Source organism: Psittacula echo, assembly GCF_963264785.1.
Source record: "Psittacula echo genome assembly, chromosome: 1".
Taxonomy (NCBI): Eukaryota; Metazoa; Chordata; class Aves; order Psittaciformes; family Psittacidae; genus Psittacula; species Psittacula echo.
Window position 1 is genome coordinate 45,241,800 of NC_137735.1, and position 15,643 is coordinate 45,257,442.

The 15,643-nt window shown below is 39.9% G+C and overlaps 1 protein-coding gene across 1 annotated transcript in view; it reads right to left on the minus strand.

Annotated features, from left to right (window-relative positions):
- Nucleotides 1–4,695: 4,695 nt before the first annotated feature.
- RAPGEF2 (Rap guanine nucleotide exchange factor 2) overlaps nt 4,696–15,643 on the minus strand; it is a gene marked incomplete at both ends in the record, with an annotated part of 190,703 nt that continues 179,755 nt past the window's right edge. The window contains 6 exon segments of the mRNA XM_080620366.1: nt 4,696–4,721; nt 5,965–6,270; nt 8,784–9,343; nt 10,909–11,134; nt 12,461–12,469; nt 12,472–12,534. Coding sequence (XP_080476492.1) covers nt 4,696–4,721; nt 5,965–6,270; nt 8,784–9,343; nt 10,909–11,134; nt 12,461–12,469; nt 12,472–12,534 — 1,190 coding nt within the window.

A 15,643-nucleotide genomic window follows, 5' to 3' on the forward strand; every position in this document is an offset into this window, starting at 1 on the left:
GGAGTCATAGGAAACAGGATTCCAGTTTTCCGTGGAAGTTGTGTTTCACAGACCTTTAAGCTTTCTTATTCTCCTGTAACCTTTTCTAGAAGGTACAGACTTTCTCAAAGCACAAAACCATGAATAAAAGTCTTGAGCCAAGGTCTCAGCTAACATTACACAGGGTGAAAGATTCACTTATATCGTAAGTTACCCAAGATACAAAAGGTGTCCAAAATGTGTGTTATCAACAAGGGGGAGAAACATGTGGGACAAAGTTACAGGATAACAGAAGAACAGAGCAAAACAATTTTTTAGACTAACTAGAAAAACCTAATCCTCTAACCCAAACCAAAATCAGGAAAGTAAACAAAGATTAACACAGTAGTATTTTCAAGGATGGAGATGAAAATCAAAATTGACAGAAGTCAGGCTGAATTAGACATTTTCATTGACACGAAAAGCAAAAGATTCTTCAACCAAACAAATACCTCAAAACCAAAATGAGTCATCAAGGCCGCTGTGTGGCCAGGAAAGAATAGAGCTCAGGAATAATCCATCTATAGCTACCTAAGAAAGTGAAACATTCTTCTTCAATATGGAAAATGTCATTAAATACAGAGACTAACAAAAATGGTCAGAGTATCCTGCCCAGAAATTTTGAAAGAATGAGTATTGGCTATCAGAGACTAAATACCAAGATATGGTGAAGCTACCATGTGAGGAGCTATAGCAGGTGACTGAAGAGTAACAAACATGAGAAAAGTGGGGGAAACAAGCAGTCTACCAGCCCGACCTCATAAAACCTTAAGAACAAGTCTCAGAACAGAAAATTCTTTATAGATCCTGGACTAAACACACAAAAGAATAAAATGAAGGTAGAGATGGCATCAAGTAAAAGAAACTACATACCTGCATGGGAGGTGGGAAAAACCTGTGCTTAAACTGTGCTGTAAGAAGAGGAAGTAGCAGTTTGGAGAGGGACTGCTGCTGGAGTTCTTGATGATCAAGTTGGGACTAAATTTACTAATTAATAATGATCATCATAACACGCAGAGTCTTGAAGCAAACAGAAGGCTTTCAGGGTTTTTTGCTTTGTTTTGAAATAGCAACACAGTCCCCCACTTTAGGTGGACCAAATATTTTAATCTTAGATATACAGATGTAAAACACACATGCTTCTCCAGATGACCACAGTTAAACCACCAAAGCAGTACCTTCAGTACCTTAGCTTTTCTTTTATGTTGTCTCCAGTGTGTAATATACTTCATAAAGAAGCAGCCTTTGGCTCAATAAGTTTTATTAAAAAAATACTTCATAGAAGAATATAGATAGTTGAATGATGTTTCTTCAAACAAAAAAAGAAATTTCCTTAGATTTCAGTGTTCCATGTGATTCTGTCAAATGCAACACTAAATCCCAGCAACTGGTAGTTTACTTGTCTGCATCTTGCTGCAGCCACACAGTAAGTACAAAATTCATATTACGTGTGCAAGAACAACTATCAAATCTGTTTCACAAGAAGGTATACCTTAGCAAGGCCTTTATTTCAACTGAATCGGTTGCTGCGTTTAGTGTTCTTTATCTCCCAACCCACAATAAGCTACGTGTATTGGATCATGAGTGTTGTGGATGTCTGCACATAATGCGTTCAGAAGGGAGGCATGAACGGGAGGATAGGGAATTCAATACTGTATCAAGTATATTGAAAAAAAATTTACAAATTTGCAAACAGTTCATATACTTTACAAGTCGCTAAGAGGAATTACCTTTAGTATTACCAAAGGAGAAACTTGCAGGTAAGACATGCAAAAATGTACTTTCATTCTAGTAATGTCAGCCACTAGTAACGGCGGTTCTCTAGCTTCTTGAAACATACCCAACAAGTACAACCACAGATTCACAAAAAGTAGTTCCATTCACACGCATACCATAAAAATCTGCATCTCCATAACTTCTTTCCTTACCCTTCTAGGGATTCCAATGACAGAGAATCTTGACAAGTCCTGTATTTTCAATGATTTTTAACTTTCTTCTGATTGTATTCAGTGTGGAATGTTTCTAGGGTTATGCTAGGAAGACTTAAATCTAGACAGAGCATTTTGTTGCTTCTCTTTGCAATGAACCAATTTTAGATATGGAAACACCACCTGTCAAGCACTTTAAAGCTAAATGGGATACAGTTGATAATAGCTTTAGCAGTGACATTTTAACTCAGTCTTCTGCATTCTACTGAATATAATGACTTTAACCTCTGGCAAAAAAAATCTACAGATTTAACATTGAATTAATGTCAACTTTTATTACTGGGGATGGTATCGGGTGATCTTCATTGCTTGAAATACCTTCTTTGGTAAAAAAAGTCAAATGGATCATTTTGAAATGTTAAAACACGTATTCCTTACTTTCACACCATTCAGAACATAAAATCACCACAATCATTCCTTTAATATTATTTACATTCAGTATATACCTAAGACCATACCTATAGTCCTCTCTTGGCACCTCAAATGTTCCTGCTGGGGACACGTAACACATCAGTCATTCTCATTCAGCAGTACACACCCCAAACTTTCCAGGAGTTATCAGCAGCACAAGGATATATCAAGAAAAACTCCACACCAATGGTTTGCCCACATCACTTGGCAATTTCCCTTTAATATTAATACACAGAGAAGTAAAATTTTTTCATAAATTTGTTCAAGTATGTGGAACATGTAAAATGCATAAGAATCAATATGGACTTCATTAATGTTATATTTATTTATTTTCCAGCTTCATACAAACTGGATGTAGAAGCATAAACATAGTACATTTCTACCATTTTCAACAAAAATATAACCAATATGTACAATTATTGTATTAAAAATACAAAAGGGATACAGACTCCACCAATGTCTTTCTAAAAGACATACAGGTACAAGTAGTATCAAAAGTATGAGGAAATCACCAGTTAATTGTACATTCTGCACTTGACATCACAGAGCGAACTGAGATTAGCAGTCCTATGGTCTACAATTACTTAATGCTTATATAACATTTGTGCAACTTGTGATAGAGCTAGGATTTTGTATTTCTATATGCACATGAGGTCCATAGCCTTGAGAATAAAACTGGCAAATAATGCATATTACATGTAAAATTACAAATGCATAATTGACAATGGGATATATAAGCAAATAGACAAAAGCTATGATTTCAGGAGAGAGAATTAAATAAAGCACTGACATTTGTTTGATACAGTGAAAAAACACTGCAATTTGATCTTTAAAAGTTGAAGCTATTTACGTTTATCTACTGATCAATATGATCAGCTGAGTTCAATGGAAAAAAAAAAATATCCAAGACCAGCAGTTCCTCACATTTGAGTACTACTCGGATTGGCAGCCTTCACTTCTCCGGAGTCTGTGCAAAAACAACACAAAAATAGAGGGGAGGGTCATTTCAGTCATTATAGGGTTAATAGCAGCTGTGAGCAGGTGGTTGCTACACATTGGCCTTCTCTACACATGCAGTGTTCCATGAAGCCATTAACAGTTGTGACTATTTCTGCATTGCAAAGGCTGGCAAATCTAACCATGTTATTTTTCGTTACTTAAAGGCTCGTTTATCCCCTAATGCCAAAGTCAATAGATGGAGGTTATTAGATCAGTGTTAACAGCTGACATGAGCTGTGACATCCCAACTTCCTTCACTGCAATGTTATCCAGTTAATTTTTCTTTCAATATTACTACTATATCATAAAAAAAAAAAAAAAAAAAAAATATAACTTAAAGGTGGGGTTGCCATCTGTCTCATCAGAATGGGACACTTTCGTTTCTAGTCTGCCATCCTGTATTCCACAAGGCACAGGTATGAGACACACTGTGTCCTTTCCATCACCAGCCAGTTGCAAGAACCTGTTTCTACATTTAGCCCTAGCTGAGGATGCCATTCCTGCTAACATGTCCAAACTTTTGAAGATTCCAGGGTGGGGCACATTAAGAGTGAAGTGAGACGGTCAAGGAACGGCTGCATCCCATAACCTTTGCCTTCCCTTCTGCCCTGCTCAGCCATGTGACAGCAACATTTTTTCCAGGAGCTCAGGCTGGCAACCCTACTTACAACTATGAAATAATACTGTAACCACTATGCAGATGCGGTAGCTGATCTCCAAAACGCAAACATACAAAACCGTAACAGGCATTGTAAACAAGCAAATAAGCACTGCTCCTTGAAAGATTTCAATGCATCTCTCTCTTTGTAGGTTAAAGGCCAATTGTAATTTGACAACTAGCTTATCTCATTATCCCAATGAGACTAAGTGCTAGGATTGTAATTAAAATCTAAATGGAAGATTTAAAAAAGAAACCCTTCCAGGCATTGGGAAGTGCAGCCAGAGTTAATCATCCTGATGTGATGATCTTGGAATTTGGAATGATACTGTGTGATGTGGCAGACAGCGACAGTGGTAGCTTGGAGATTGCTGCACTGTGCATTTCAAGCAACACAGTTTGAAAAGTGCCAGGGCGATTTCTTCACAGTATTTCACATGCAAGGGGAGAGGGGACAGAAGGGGGAGGGGCAGAGGAAGAAGCCCCATGCTGCTTTAAGGCAGGGAAGGAGGCAAATAGGTCCACCATCCTTTAACTATAGTTCCAAGGCTCCTATTCTAGGGACGTCGTCTTGTGCTCTCCTTTAAGGTGGCTCACTCTGGATCCAGAAAAGCCCAAGTCTTAGACAGCAGAAACTTGTTCATCTTCTGCAAACACAATAGGATAGGGGAAAATAGAATTTAGTTCATACAGAACAAGATTGCTACTGAATGAAAAAAACCCTGTATGGTGCTCATGTTTTTTCCATTTCGTTGTATTAGGTATATAATTTAAACCAATCTAAATATCTGTACATTTCAGGTCTCATGAGAAGTATCCCTTCATAATTTTGTTCTCTGAGGAAATAAGACAATTGGTATAACTGAACTCGGTGCAGTTCCTCAGCCTGAGGAACATAACAGCTACGCCTAGACATCCAATCGCTTCATAAAGCCATCTTACATTTTTCCCTGAATATATATCTGTAATTTTTTAACTTAAGATTGCATCAAACCTGAGTGCAGCTTTAGTCAGCATTTATAGGAACAATTAAATGTCTCTGACATGGTAATTTTCAAAGTTTGTGGCAATTTGATTAAGGTAGACTTCACTTTTTTCCATCAGGTTCAACTGCAGAGTTCATCCTGCATATAAAGCCTTACTAACTAAGCATTAGGGAGGGAAGGGGAATGTTAGCCTTTCTTTCATTAGCAAAATAAAGCATTCAAGTGCATAATTTGGGCACTGGCTGCCTAAATTTTGAGCACTTAGGCCTAAAGATGCAATCTAGCTATGCTTGCACTCTGTAGAAATACAGAAAGACTATGTCTATATAGTCTTTCTATCATTATAGCTGAGCTAAAGCATAAAGAAGCAGACAAACTTGGGCAAGCAAGGTAGCAAAAGAGTAGTGGGCTCATTATATGAAGCAGTTGGTATAGAAGAGCCAGTGTCCACAGCGTAAGAGTTTCAGATAGAATGTGAGTGATTATCCATATAAGCCTGACCAACAATGCTCTATGGGACAGACGGGCAGATATTCTACAGACCAGGATAATTTTTGACCATTAAATATATGGCTAGTGTCAAACACTAGGTATGCTGGAAACTTTAAGGGCAGGCAGGCCTGTACCTGGTGAACATAGGTACTGCCAGAGAAGTCAACTAAGCCAACTGCTTGGTTGACCAAAATTCAGGTGGACCTACATTCCAAATTTGAAATTGTATTAAGAATTAACTGAATTCCTCCCTTTCAAAAAAGTTAATAGCAAGTTTTGAAAGATGAAAGAGAGCCAAATTATGGCAAGAATTTCAATGTCTGAACGCATTTGTGTAATTTGCTTTGTGTTTGTGAAAGCACTGACCAGTTTTGCATGCAAGTCACTCAAAATCTAACAATCAGAAATTTACCATCTTCCTCTGCGGAAAACCCTTGAGATGGATAGTGAGCAAGACGTGGATCTGACTCATTTGGTTTATGCCACTGAGGTTTGTTCACAGGCCTGCTAGTTGAATGGCCATGTGACTGCTGCTGCGGAGTTGATGTCCCATGAGTCTCACATGTCCGTGCCACCATTCTAGACCTCTGAAGTGCTATGTTGTAATCTGGAGGCTTTCTGGTTGGATGGGAACCCCCTTCTGCAAACTCAGCAATAGGTATTCCTACATATCCAGGAGGAGTTGGAGGTGGTTCCCGGTATCGACCCTCTTTTCGTGCTGCAGGAAAAACAACAGACTATTATAAGAGATAGTAAGAAGAAAACTGCTCAAAGGAAAACAAACAGTGAAAGTTAAATAAACATCAATGAACTCAACACCCGAGGAGGTGAAAATCTGAAGGACAAAAGTTAACTAATATACAGTAGACAATAAGGTCTTGAAAAATAAACCAACATAGACAGGACTTAGCTATTCTTCCAGTAGTGAAGCACTAGTCTAATAAAATTCACCAAATTACACAGCGAATTTGCTCAAACTTAGCAACTGATTTTCTATGAACCATATAGAGTAAAACATACACTGATATAAGTAATGTGCAAGACTCAGAAGTCCACATAAGTGGCAAACATCAGGAATACTGACATGTCTCCAAACACATGACTATCTTAATCCTGAAGCTGGGATTTGTACCTAACATCTCTTTTGTTTTTAGCATCTTGCAGGGGGAGGGAAGGCACCCGGCATATTATTTGTTTCTACAGATCTTACTACTTAATGAGACATAAGCTACAGCTCCAAAATGTAAAGAAGTGCATACTTCTGTATGCAGTACTGCCCACTGCTCTTATGGCAGTATTATCTCCAAAATTAAAACTTGAAAGTATGCCTTTAAGAACAATGATTAAATATGATTTTATATAAGTGATGGAAAGATCACCACCTAGTTTGTGGATCTCATAGAGGCATAACTGTTTACCTGAAAAAGGCTTAATTCTGGGCATACTTAGAATTCTGCCCTGCAGAGAACTTCTAAGGAGGAAACAGTGATTAAGAAAGTTAAGCATCTGCAGGGATGAACAGCAAATAGGTGTGACTATTTTGGAGTTATGTTTGGTTAAAGAAGTCAGCTGGGACTTTGATACTGAACACTTTGTGTGAGTCTAGCCCTTCAGTACATGACCACTTAACTCAGAATGCAAAGGCAAACCCGGCATGAAAAAACACTGACATAGACAATTTACTCTCCACAGCTTGTCATACACTGTATATTCTTGCACAAGTGGTGATGACAACATCACCCTGCATTAGGCAGCATGGAACTGACTGAAAGTACGAGCTTAAAATGGACCAGTGCTACTTGGATGCAAGTTTTTATAGACTAAAAATAGTGTTTTGGTATTGTAACAAAACCAAGTTATTTCGAATCGAAAATAAGTATTTTTCTTGGACAACCTGTTTTAATGGAACAAAGCAGCATGAAGACGTTTCTGAGAAATTGTATTCAAATATTTCTGAAATGTAACTGATGCAGAAGAAATTCTGTAGAAAAATGTTATTGAAATACTCAAGAGATAAATGCCTATTCAATGCAAAAGAACCATGTGAAAATAGTGGCTTATGTTGGACAATGATAAGCAGTTATATTTGCAGGATAATTAATTAATAGTACTGAAGTGCATGGAATGGGTGGTTTGAATTTTCAAGTCTTCCATTCTTTCAAGTCTCCAAAAATGTGGCAAGCACTGCCTTGAGAGGCAAGGTTGGAAGCATGCTTGTTCCACATTTTGGTGGAAACCAGGGGTATCAGAGAGTAAAATTAGTGAGTGGTGTGAATCTGAACCCAAAGTCTTGAACTGAACAGCTTCCTTCTCTTCATAGTTCAAGGATTCAGATCTGTACCCAAGCTCTGAGGCAATGGGCCTTTGCTAAGCAATATACTGGAACAGAAAATAGAAAAGCAGTTTATCACAGTGGTCTCAGCATGACCTCAATCTGGCAGAGTTTTTCAGCTGTGTCAGTGCAAAATGGATTTAAAAAGTTCTTCATATTAACCTGAAGAAAGGAAAACTGAAGGGGAATGAAAGGAAGGCAAGAGACCAAGATGTAGAGGGCTTGCATGGCCTAAGGACTGGGATGCACAGAAGGAACAGTATGAGAAAAATGTTAACCACTGCCAAAGATACCTTCATATATTAATTTATATATTATTTGATCTTTCTTTTGTTAAATGATTATAAATCATTCAACAGCTCTAACTTCTTAAGAACCTCTTCAGATTCAACATTCCAAATAAACTCTTTCGTTGGTATTTAAACACAAAGTGATCCCATTTTCAGAAGTAAGGATATTCACAATTATCAGGCATGTCATACAGATACATAAAGTAAAACACTTCTAAAAAAAAAAAAGAGGTCACATTTATTAAGATTCCTAAATACAGAATGTGGAGTCTTACTGTGAAGAAAAATTCACATTTCAGAACAGACATCTAAATACATCAGCCATCAGCCTCTCAATACACTGTCCAGCAGCTGAGCTAGTTTTTTGATGTACGGCAGGCTCTCTAGAAACACAAAGGTGCTGAGACTTAACAGTAAGTGATATTTTCCCTAGCAATAAATGCACACTTAGAGAGCAAAATCTGAGAGAGACTGAAAAATGTTCAGTTTTGCTTTGAAAATTAAATAAAATAAAATAAATCCAGACAAAACAAATGCAGTTTTAGAACAATATGAAGAACCATAAGCAAATTAATTAAAATACTTCATGATAAACAAAACTTAACTTACCAATAAGCCCCTTTGTACTACTTGATGATACTGCTATATGAGTGGGCATGGGAGCTGGCTTTGACTCCTCTGCTGGTACGGATGTTATGCTACTGGTTTCAGCTTCACTTGAAACATCCTTCCCACCCCTCCGCTTTATGGTACCTGTATCACCTTCCGAGTCCTCTCCCCAGTATCCTGTTGAGGATGCCCAGCTTGCTCTGGACTGTGCTTGATCAAGGCCCTCCCTGCCTTGGCTTTGCCTGCCATACTTTGTGGTGTGATCAGGGAACATCAGCTGGTCCATATGACTGCCCGAGGCCCACAGTCCTGCCCCATCGCCTGAACTATCGAAATGAGCATGTCCAAAAGGCAGAGTCTCCCAGCTTCTCTGGTGCTGTATTGTTTGTATGTTGTCATGAGAACCACTCGAACAAGAAGTCCAACTACCACGGCCACTGTCAGCTGCATCAAGCGAAGCTCTGTCCCCCTGATCCTGTGACAGCTCTTCTGTACTAGGAGAAGAAAGCACAGTTGCTCCAGCATACAGGCCTCTAGTCTCTGACAGTGGTGCATATGAGCTAGATGCACATTGACAAGGGGGAAAAAATAATAAAAATAAATAAATCCAGCATTGGAATTGGAGATCATTTACAACACATGGAGAATTCAACAATCAAGAGAAAAGCAAACATACTGGGGGGAAGGTGAGGGTTGGACTAGATGACCTTTAAAAGGTCCCTTCAACCCAAACTGTTCTAAGATTCTATGATTGAAGGTTATGATGCAATTCATAGTAAGTATTATTTGCATTAATGACTAATTCCATTTTTGAGAACAGAACACTTCCCTTTCAAGTTTGTCCTCAACAAAACAATTACTAGACAGACAACCTGACTTCAGTAGAGTAATTTCAAAAGGTAAACCCTCAACTTTGCAGCAGCCCTTTGACATATATAAAGGGGGACAGACCGATAGATAGGTTCCTTCTGCTTTCCCAGCCATGCAAAGCAAAGAATCATAAGTCAAGGAGTTTTAGCAGGAGGCAGCTGATATTCAGGTTTAAGTTTCAGCTTTTCAGAATTTGTTTTCTGCTTAGGAAACTCTGAAAGCCAACTTTTCAATAGTTCTTGCAAACAGAAACTTATTTTAACCTTCATTTGGAAACACATGCTACTTCGTGAAGCAAGTATGTTCTCTACAGCCTTTCAGCAAGTAAAAAAGCCTGACACTATCACTTTACATAGTACTAGAGAAAACCAATATTGTCACTTTTGTTCAGCAGCTACCCAGGCTCCTGGGATTTGTCCTTCCAGGGCAGCTTGCTATGCAGACTGGAAGCCTGCTCTTCCACATATTTAAGACAGCTGATTAAAGAGTTTGCATAGCATGGTATTCCCAAAACTGAACTATACCAGCCTTAGAACAGGCTTACCATGCACAAGACCCCACAGGGTTAAAAACTTTGAAATCATTTAGAGGACTGAAGCATCCAAATAACAGGTCAGAAAAGTAAATGGAGACTAAATAGGATCCAGACCTCCAGTTATTTTCAGACCAAGGCTCACTACTAGAGATTTAGAGAACTCCTCACAGCACTAGCCTCCCCATCATTACAGAACTTAATTACCTAGAATATTACCTAGAAATCCAGCAGCCTAATGTAAATTTTAGCTTCCGATTATTGTTGACTAAAAGAGATATTCAGGGTAAAACATTTTTGAGTTAGATAAATACATACTTTTGTATGAAATAAACCGCAAAATTACTAGCTTGATCACTGAATAACTGTATGAATAATTTCTCACCTAATTCAGTTGATTCCCCATCTAGAAAACAGGCTATGATACTAGTGTGCCATAAAGAGGATAATCTACAGCACTACTAAATACTCAGATGATAAGGTCTACTGAGATAAACTCTTACTTCTATAGACCTCATCACATACTCAAGAGTGCAAAACCTTTTCTTGTCAGAAAAAGGAACATTATCACAAAACATGGCATTGAAATACCAATTTTTAAATGCAGTAGAGAAAAAAACAGTATTTGGGAGAGATACACAGAAAGATGCATGAAAAAATATAGACATACATGCCACATAAGTATGAAAGTATAAAGTAAGTAAGCACAAATAAAATTCCTACCCTAAGCTGTATTGATCTGGTTCAATCATGATTCTTCTATCAATCCTTCCCACACCAAGATTTGTCTCCACAATGCTGACAGAATGCCTCTGTCTCCTCTCATCATGCAGAGAGACTGGCATAGAGTCAAAAGAGGAATTGCTGACAATACTAGATCTGGAAGAAATTTCGCTGTGACCAGAATCTGAGAAGTTATCCACCGTGCTGCTAGGAGCCAAAGTATAGCCTGCAAAGGGAACATCAAGTTAGTCAGACTCTCCGAGAAGACTACTCAGTCCTTGCCAGGCAGCTGGCAATACTGCTACCATAGTAAATCAAAATTACATTTACACAGAAGCAGAAGATATAGATAGGTAGCAGAACTACGTAACACTGTCTATTCTGTCTCTTATGAAGAGATTTAAGATTGTGGGAACAAGCACTACTTACTGAGAAACCAGTGGTTCACCTTCCTCCTTCTCTGCCCTCCTCTCCCAAATAATTTTCAAATATATCATTATACTGTATCCCCACATTATTAGATCTCGCTTCTCAAACAACTGCCTGTATGTAAACATTGCCTCCAAGACTGGAATGAAAGAGGTGCCCTGGACAATATTACTGCTTAAAGTACTCCAAGGGACCTTCTTATACAGTTTTTGTGTTCTGCAAAGCTATACTTCAGAGATGAACAGCAGGTACAACATAAAGCCCAGATGTCAGGGCTGATTGCTTATTATGTATCTTGGCTAAGATGGGCCAGATTTTTAAGCTTTCTTTGTGGTTCTTTGCTAACTAATTGCATTCCAAATGGCATATATTACCAGAATTATACTGTAATTTGGAGGTAGCACTAACACTGCCAGACTGAGATAAAATCTGCAAACCATGTCAGAGACAAATTCAGCAAATTCAGCTTTTGTTTTAGTATTAAACAAGTTGTGCTGAATGCTCTTGCCAGTTAAGTTAAAGATCATTAAACAATATGCTTCCAACAAGTAACTGCAGTTTTCATTTTCTGCTTTCAGCCTACAAGTGTCAAGATGACTTCAATTGAGCCATCTCAATTCATTTGCTAAGAACATGGAATTAATATTGTCATTTTTGTCTGAAAGAACATACCATTAGCTTCACATCACCACCAAACCAAGGTTGGTTTTTTTTCCATAATCATGTTTATGATTTGCTTTTTGCAAAAAACAATTACTTTCCCTACTATGAGCCAAGTACAGAATCCCAACTTGTTTTTCAAGGAATGCACAGGCATTACTATATTTACAGAAATTCACTATTTGTTCATGTAGTATTTGAGAGAAATCATGATGCTAGCTTACAAGGACTGGAGGTGATAATCTATGTCTTCTCTACATAACATCCACCTCCATTTGATCTTATTAAAAATCACTCCAATAGAGATTTTGGATAGGTATTCACACTTTCTTGCGATATTCATCTCACCTATTTTCAGATCTCTGCTAATCAAATTGGACTTATTTTTTCCCCCTTTTGTTTCCATAAGCTCCACCTATCCCAGAGGCCATTGATGAACTGTTGTTCGTGTTACTGTTCTCACTTCCAAGAAATGAGAGGAACTGGTTAGGTCCATCAGTCTGGAGCCATAAGGCTTCAAGTGATTGGCACTGCCATCTACCATCTTAAGAAAAGGGCTTAGCTATCCATTTGATATGAAAGAAGGAAAAGCAGTATACATGAGTTCCAAATCCTTATGATCCCTGTGCAGTTTAGGGACAGCTATTGCTACACGAAAGTCTCCAACACACTCATCTCTAGCATTCTGAACTTCTATTATGAGAACTCAACCTCAACATATGCCTTCTACCATCCATTATATCATGCAACTATTAAACTGAACTTTATTATATTCTTAAAAGATAATTTAGAAGTTATGTGCAGTACAACTAGGTTATCATAATTTCAAGGGGACTTGTTGTTTAAACAATAGGAAAATATCTCTGTTCTCTGTTTTGTCTATTCATAACCAGAACATGTACAATGAAAAAACAGGTTTAAAAAAAAAGCAAAAAAACCCCCAACTTTTAAAGTCCTAAATTCAATTAAAAAAATACCTGATGAAGTCACTTAAAAAAAACCTCAATGAAAAAAGCTCCAATGTGTAATAACATTCCTCAAATACCCAAATTTAGACCATGAGACTCGATTTTTAGACCATGGGACTCGATCTGGGAGGCCAGGTCTACTAGAGGCTGGTGGAGCTGGTCTGACAACGAAGGGGAAGGACAGTTTTGGTAGGAGGCTTGCCAGGCTGGTCAAAGATGCTTTAAACGAGATGTCTTGGGGGAAGGGGGCATCATTCCATCCCAACACACCCAGTCAGCTGCCAGCACCTACAATAAATGCTCGGAGCAATGCAGAGATATTCCAGTCACTCCAGCCAATGAGCCAGCTTCATTTGGAGCTCGGCTCAGATGCCTCTATACAAACGCCTGTAGAATGGGGAAAAAACAAGAGGAATTAGAGATGTCTGCACATCTACAGGGGTATGATATAATAGGCATCACAGAAACATGGTGGGATGGCTCCTATGACTGGAGTGCTGAAATGGAAGGTTATAGGTTCTTTAGAAAAGACAGGCCTGGCAGGCAGGGAGGTGGAATTGCTATTTATGTTAGGGATAGGCTGAGGAGTATGGAACTCTGTCTGGGGATGGGTGAGCAGTTGACAGAGAGTTTGTGGGTCAGGGTTAAAGAGAGAACAGCAATGGGAGACATTACTGTGGGGATCTGTTACAGACCACCTGATCAAGAGGAATCTGTGGATGAAGCGCTCTATAGACAGATAGGAACAGCCTCACGCTCACAGGCGCTTGCTCTCATGGGGGACTTCAACCACCCTGATATCTGTTGGAGGGATGGTACGGCCTGGCAAAAGCAATCCAGGAGATTCCTCGATTGTGTGGAAGACAACTTCCTTCTGCAAGTAATAGAGGAGCCAACAAGAAGAGGGGCCATGCTTGATCTCGTGCTCACCAACAGGGAAGGGCTGGTTGGAAATGTGATGCTCCAGGGCAGCCTTGGTTGTAGCGGTCATGAGATGGTTGAATTCGAGATCCTCAGGACAGTGAGAAGAGCGTGCAGCAAGCTCACTGCCCTGGACTTCAAGAGAGCAGACTTTGGCCTCTTCAGGAACCTGCTTAGTAAGGTTCCATGGGATACAGACCTAGAGGGCAGGGGGGCCCAAGACTGTTGGTTGTTATTCAAGGATCACCTACTACAAGCTCAGGAGTGTTGCATCCCAACTAGAAGGAAGTGCAGCAAGAGGGCCAGGAGACCTCCTTGGATGGATAAGGAGCTGCTGAGGAAACTTCGAAGAAAAAAAGAGGCCTACAAACGGTGGAAGCAAGGACAGGTGGCCTGGGAAGAATACAGGGATGTTGTCCGGGAAGCTGGGGACCAGGTTAGGAAAGCTAAGGCCCAGTTAGAATTAAACTTGTCTAGGGATGTGAAAGATAACAGGAAGGGATTCTATAGGTACATTGTGAATAAAAGACAGACTAGGGACAACGTAGGCCCTCTCTGGAAGATATCGGGAGAACTGGCTACCCAGGATTTGGAGAAGGTTGAGGTTCTTAATGGCTTCTTTGCCTCAGTCTTCACTGGCAAAGGCTCTGACAACACCACCCAAGTCTTGGAAGGCAGATGCAAGGGAGCATGAGAATGAAGACCTTGGGCCCACTGTAGGAGAGGATCTGGTTAGAGACCATCTTAAGAACCTCAATGTGCACAAGTCTATGGGACCTGATGAAATCCATCCATGGGTCCTGAAGGAGCTGGCGAATTAAGCTGCTAAGCCACTGGCCATCATATTTGAAAAGTCACAGCAGCCAGGAGAAGTTCCTGACTGGAAAAAGGAAAATATAACCCCCATTTTCAATAAGGGGAAAATGGATGACCCAGGGAATTACAGACCAGTCAGTCTCACCTCTGTGCCTGGCAAACTCTTCGAGCAGATTCTCCTGGAAGAAATGCTAAGGCACACAAAAAACAACAAGGTGATTGGTGACAGTCAGCAAGGCTTCACTAAGGGGAAATCCTACCTGACCAATTTGGTGGCCTTCTATGATGGGGCTACAGAACTGATGGACAGGGGTAGAGCAGTTGACGTCATCTACCTGGACTTCTGCAAAGCATTTGACACTGTCCCCCATGACATCCTTGTCCCTAAATTGGAGAGACATCAATTTGATGGGTGGACCACTCAGTAGATAAAGAACTGGCTGGATGGACGCACGCAAAGAGTCGTGGTCAATGGCTCGATGTCCAGGTGCAGACCAGTAACAAGTGGTGTCCCTCAGTAATCAGTGTTGGGACCAGTCTTGTTCAACATCTTTGTCAGTGACATGGACAGTGGGATTGAGAGCAAGTTTGCCGATGACACCAAGCTGTGTGATTTGGTTGATATGCCGGAGGGAAGGGATGCCATCCAGAGGGACCTCGACACACTTGTGAGGTGGGCTGATGCCAACATTATGAAGTTTAACCATGCCAAGTGCAAGGTCCTACACCTGGATCGGAGCAATCCCAGGCACAGCTACAGGTTGGGCAGAGAAGAGATTCAGAGCAGCCCTGCGGAGAAGGACTTGGGGGTGCTGGTCGATGAGAAAATGAACAGGAGCTGGCTTCAGTGTGTGCTCGCAGCCCAGAAAGCCAACCGTATCCTGGGCTGCATCAAAAGGATCGTGACCAGCAGGTCGAAGGAGGTGATCCTGCCCTCTACT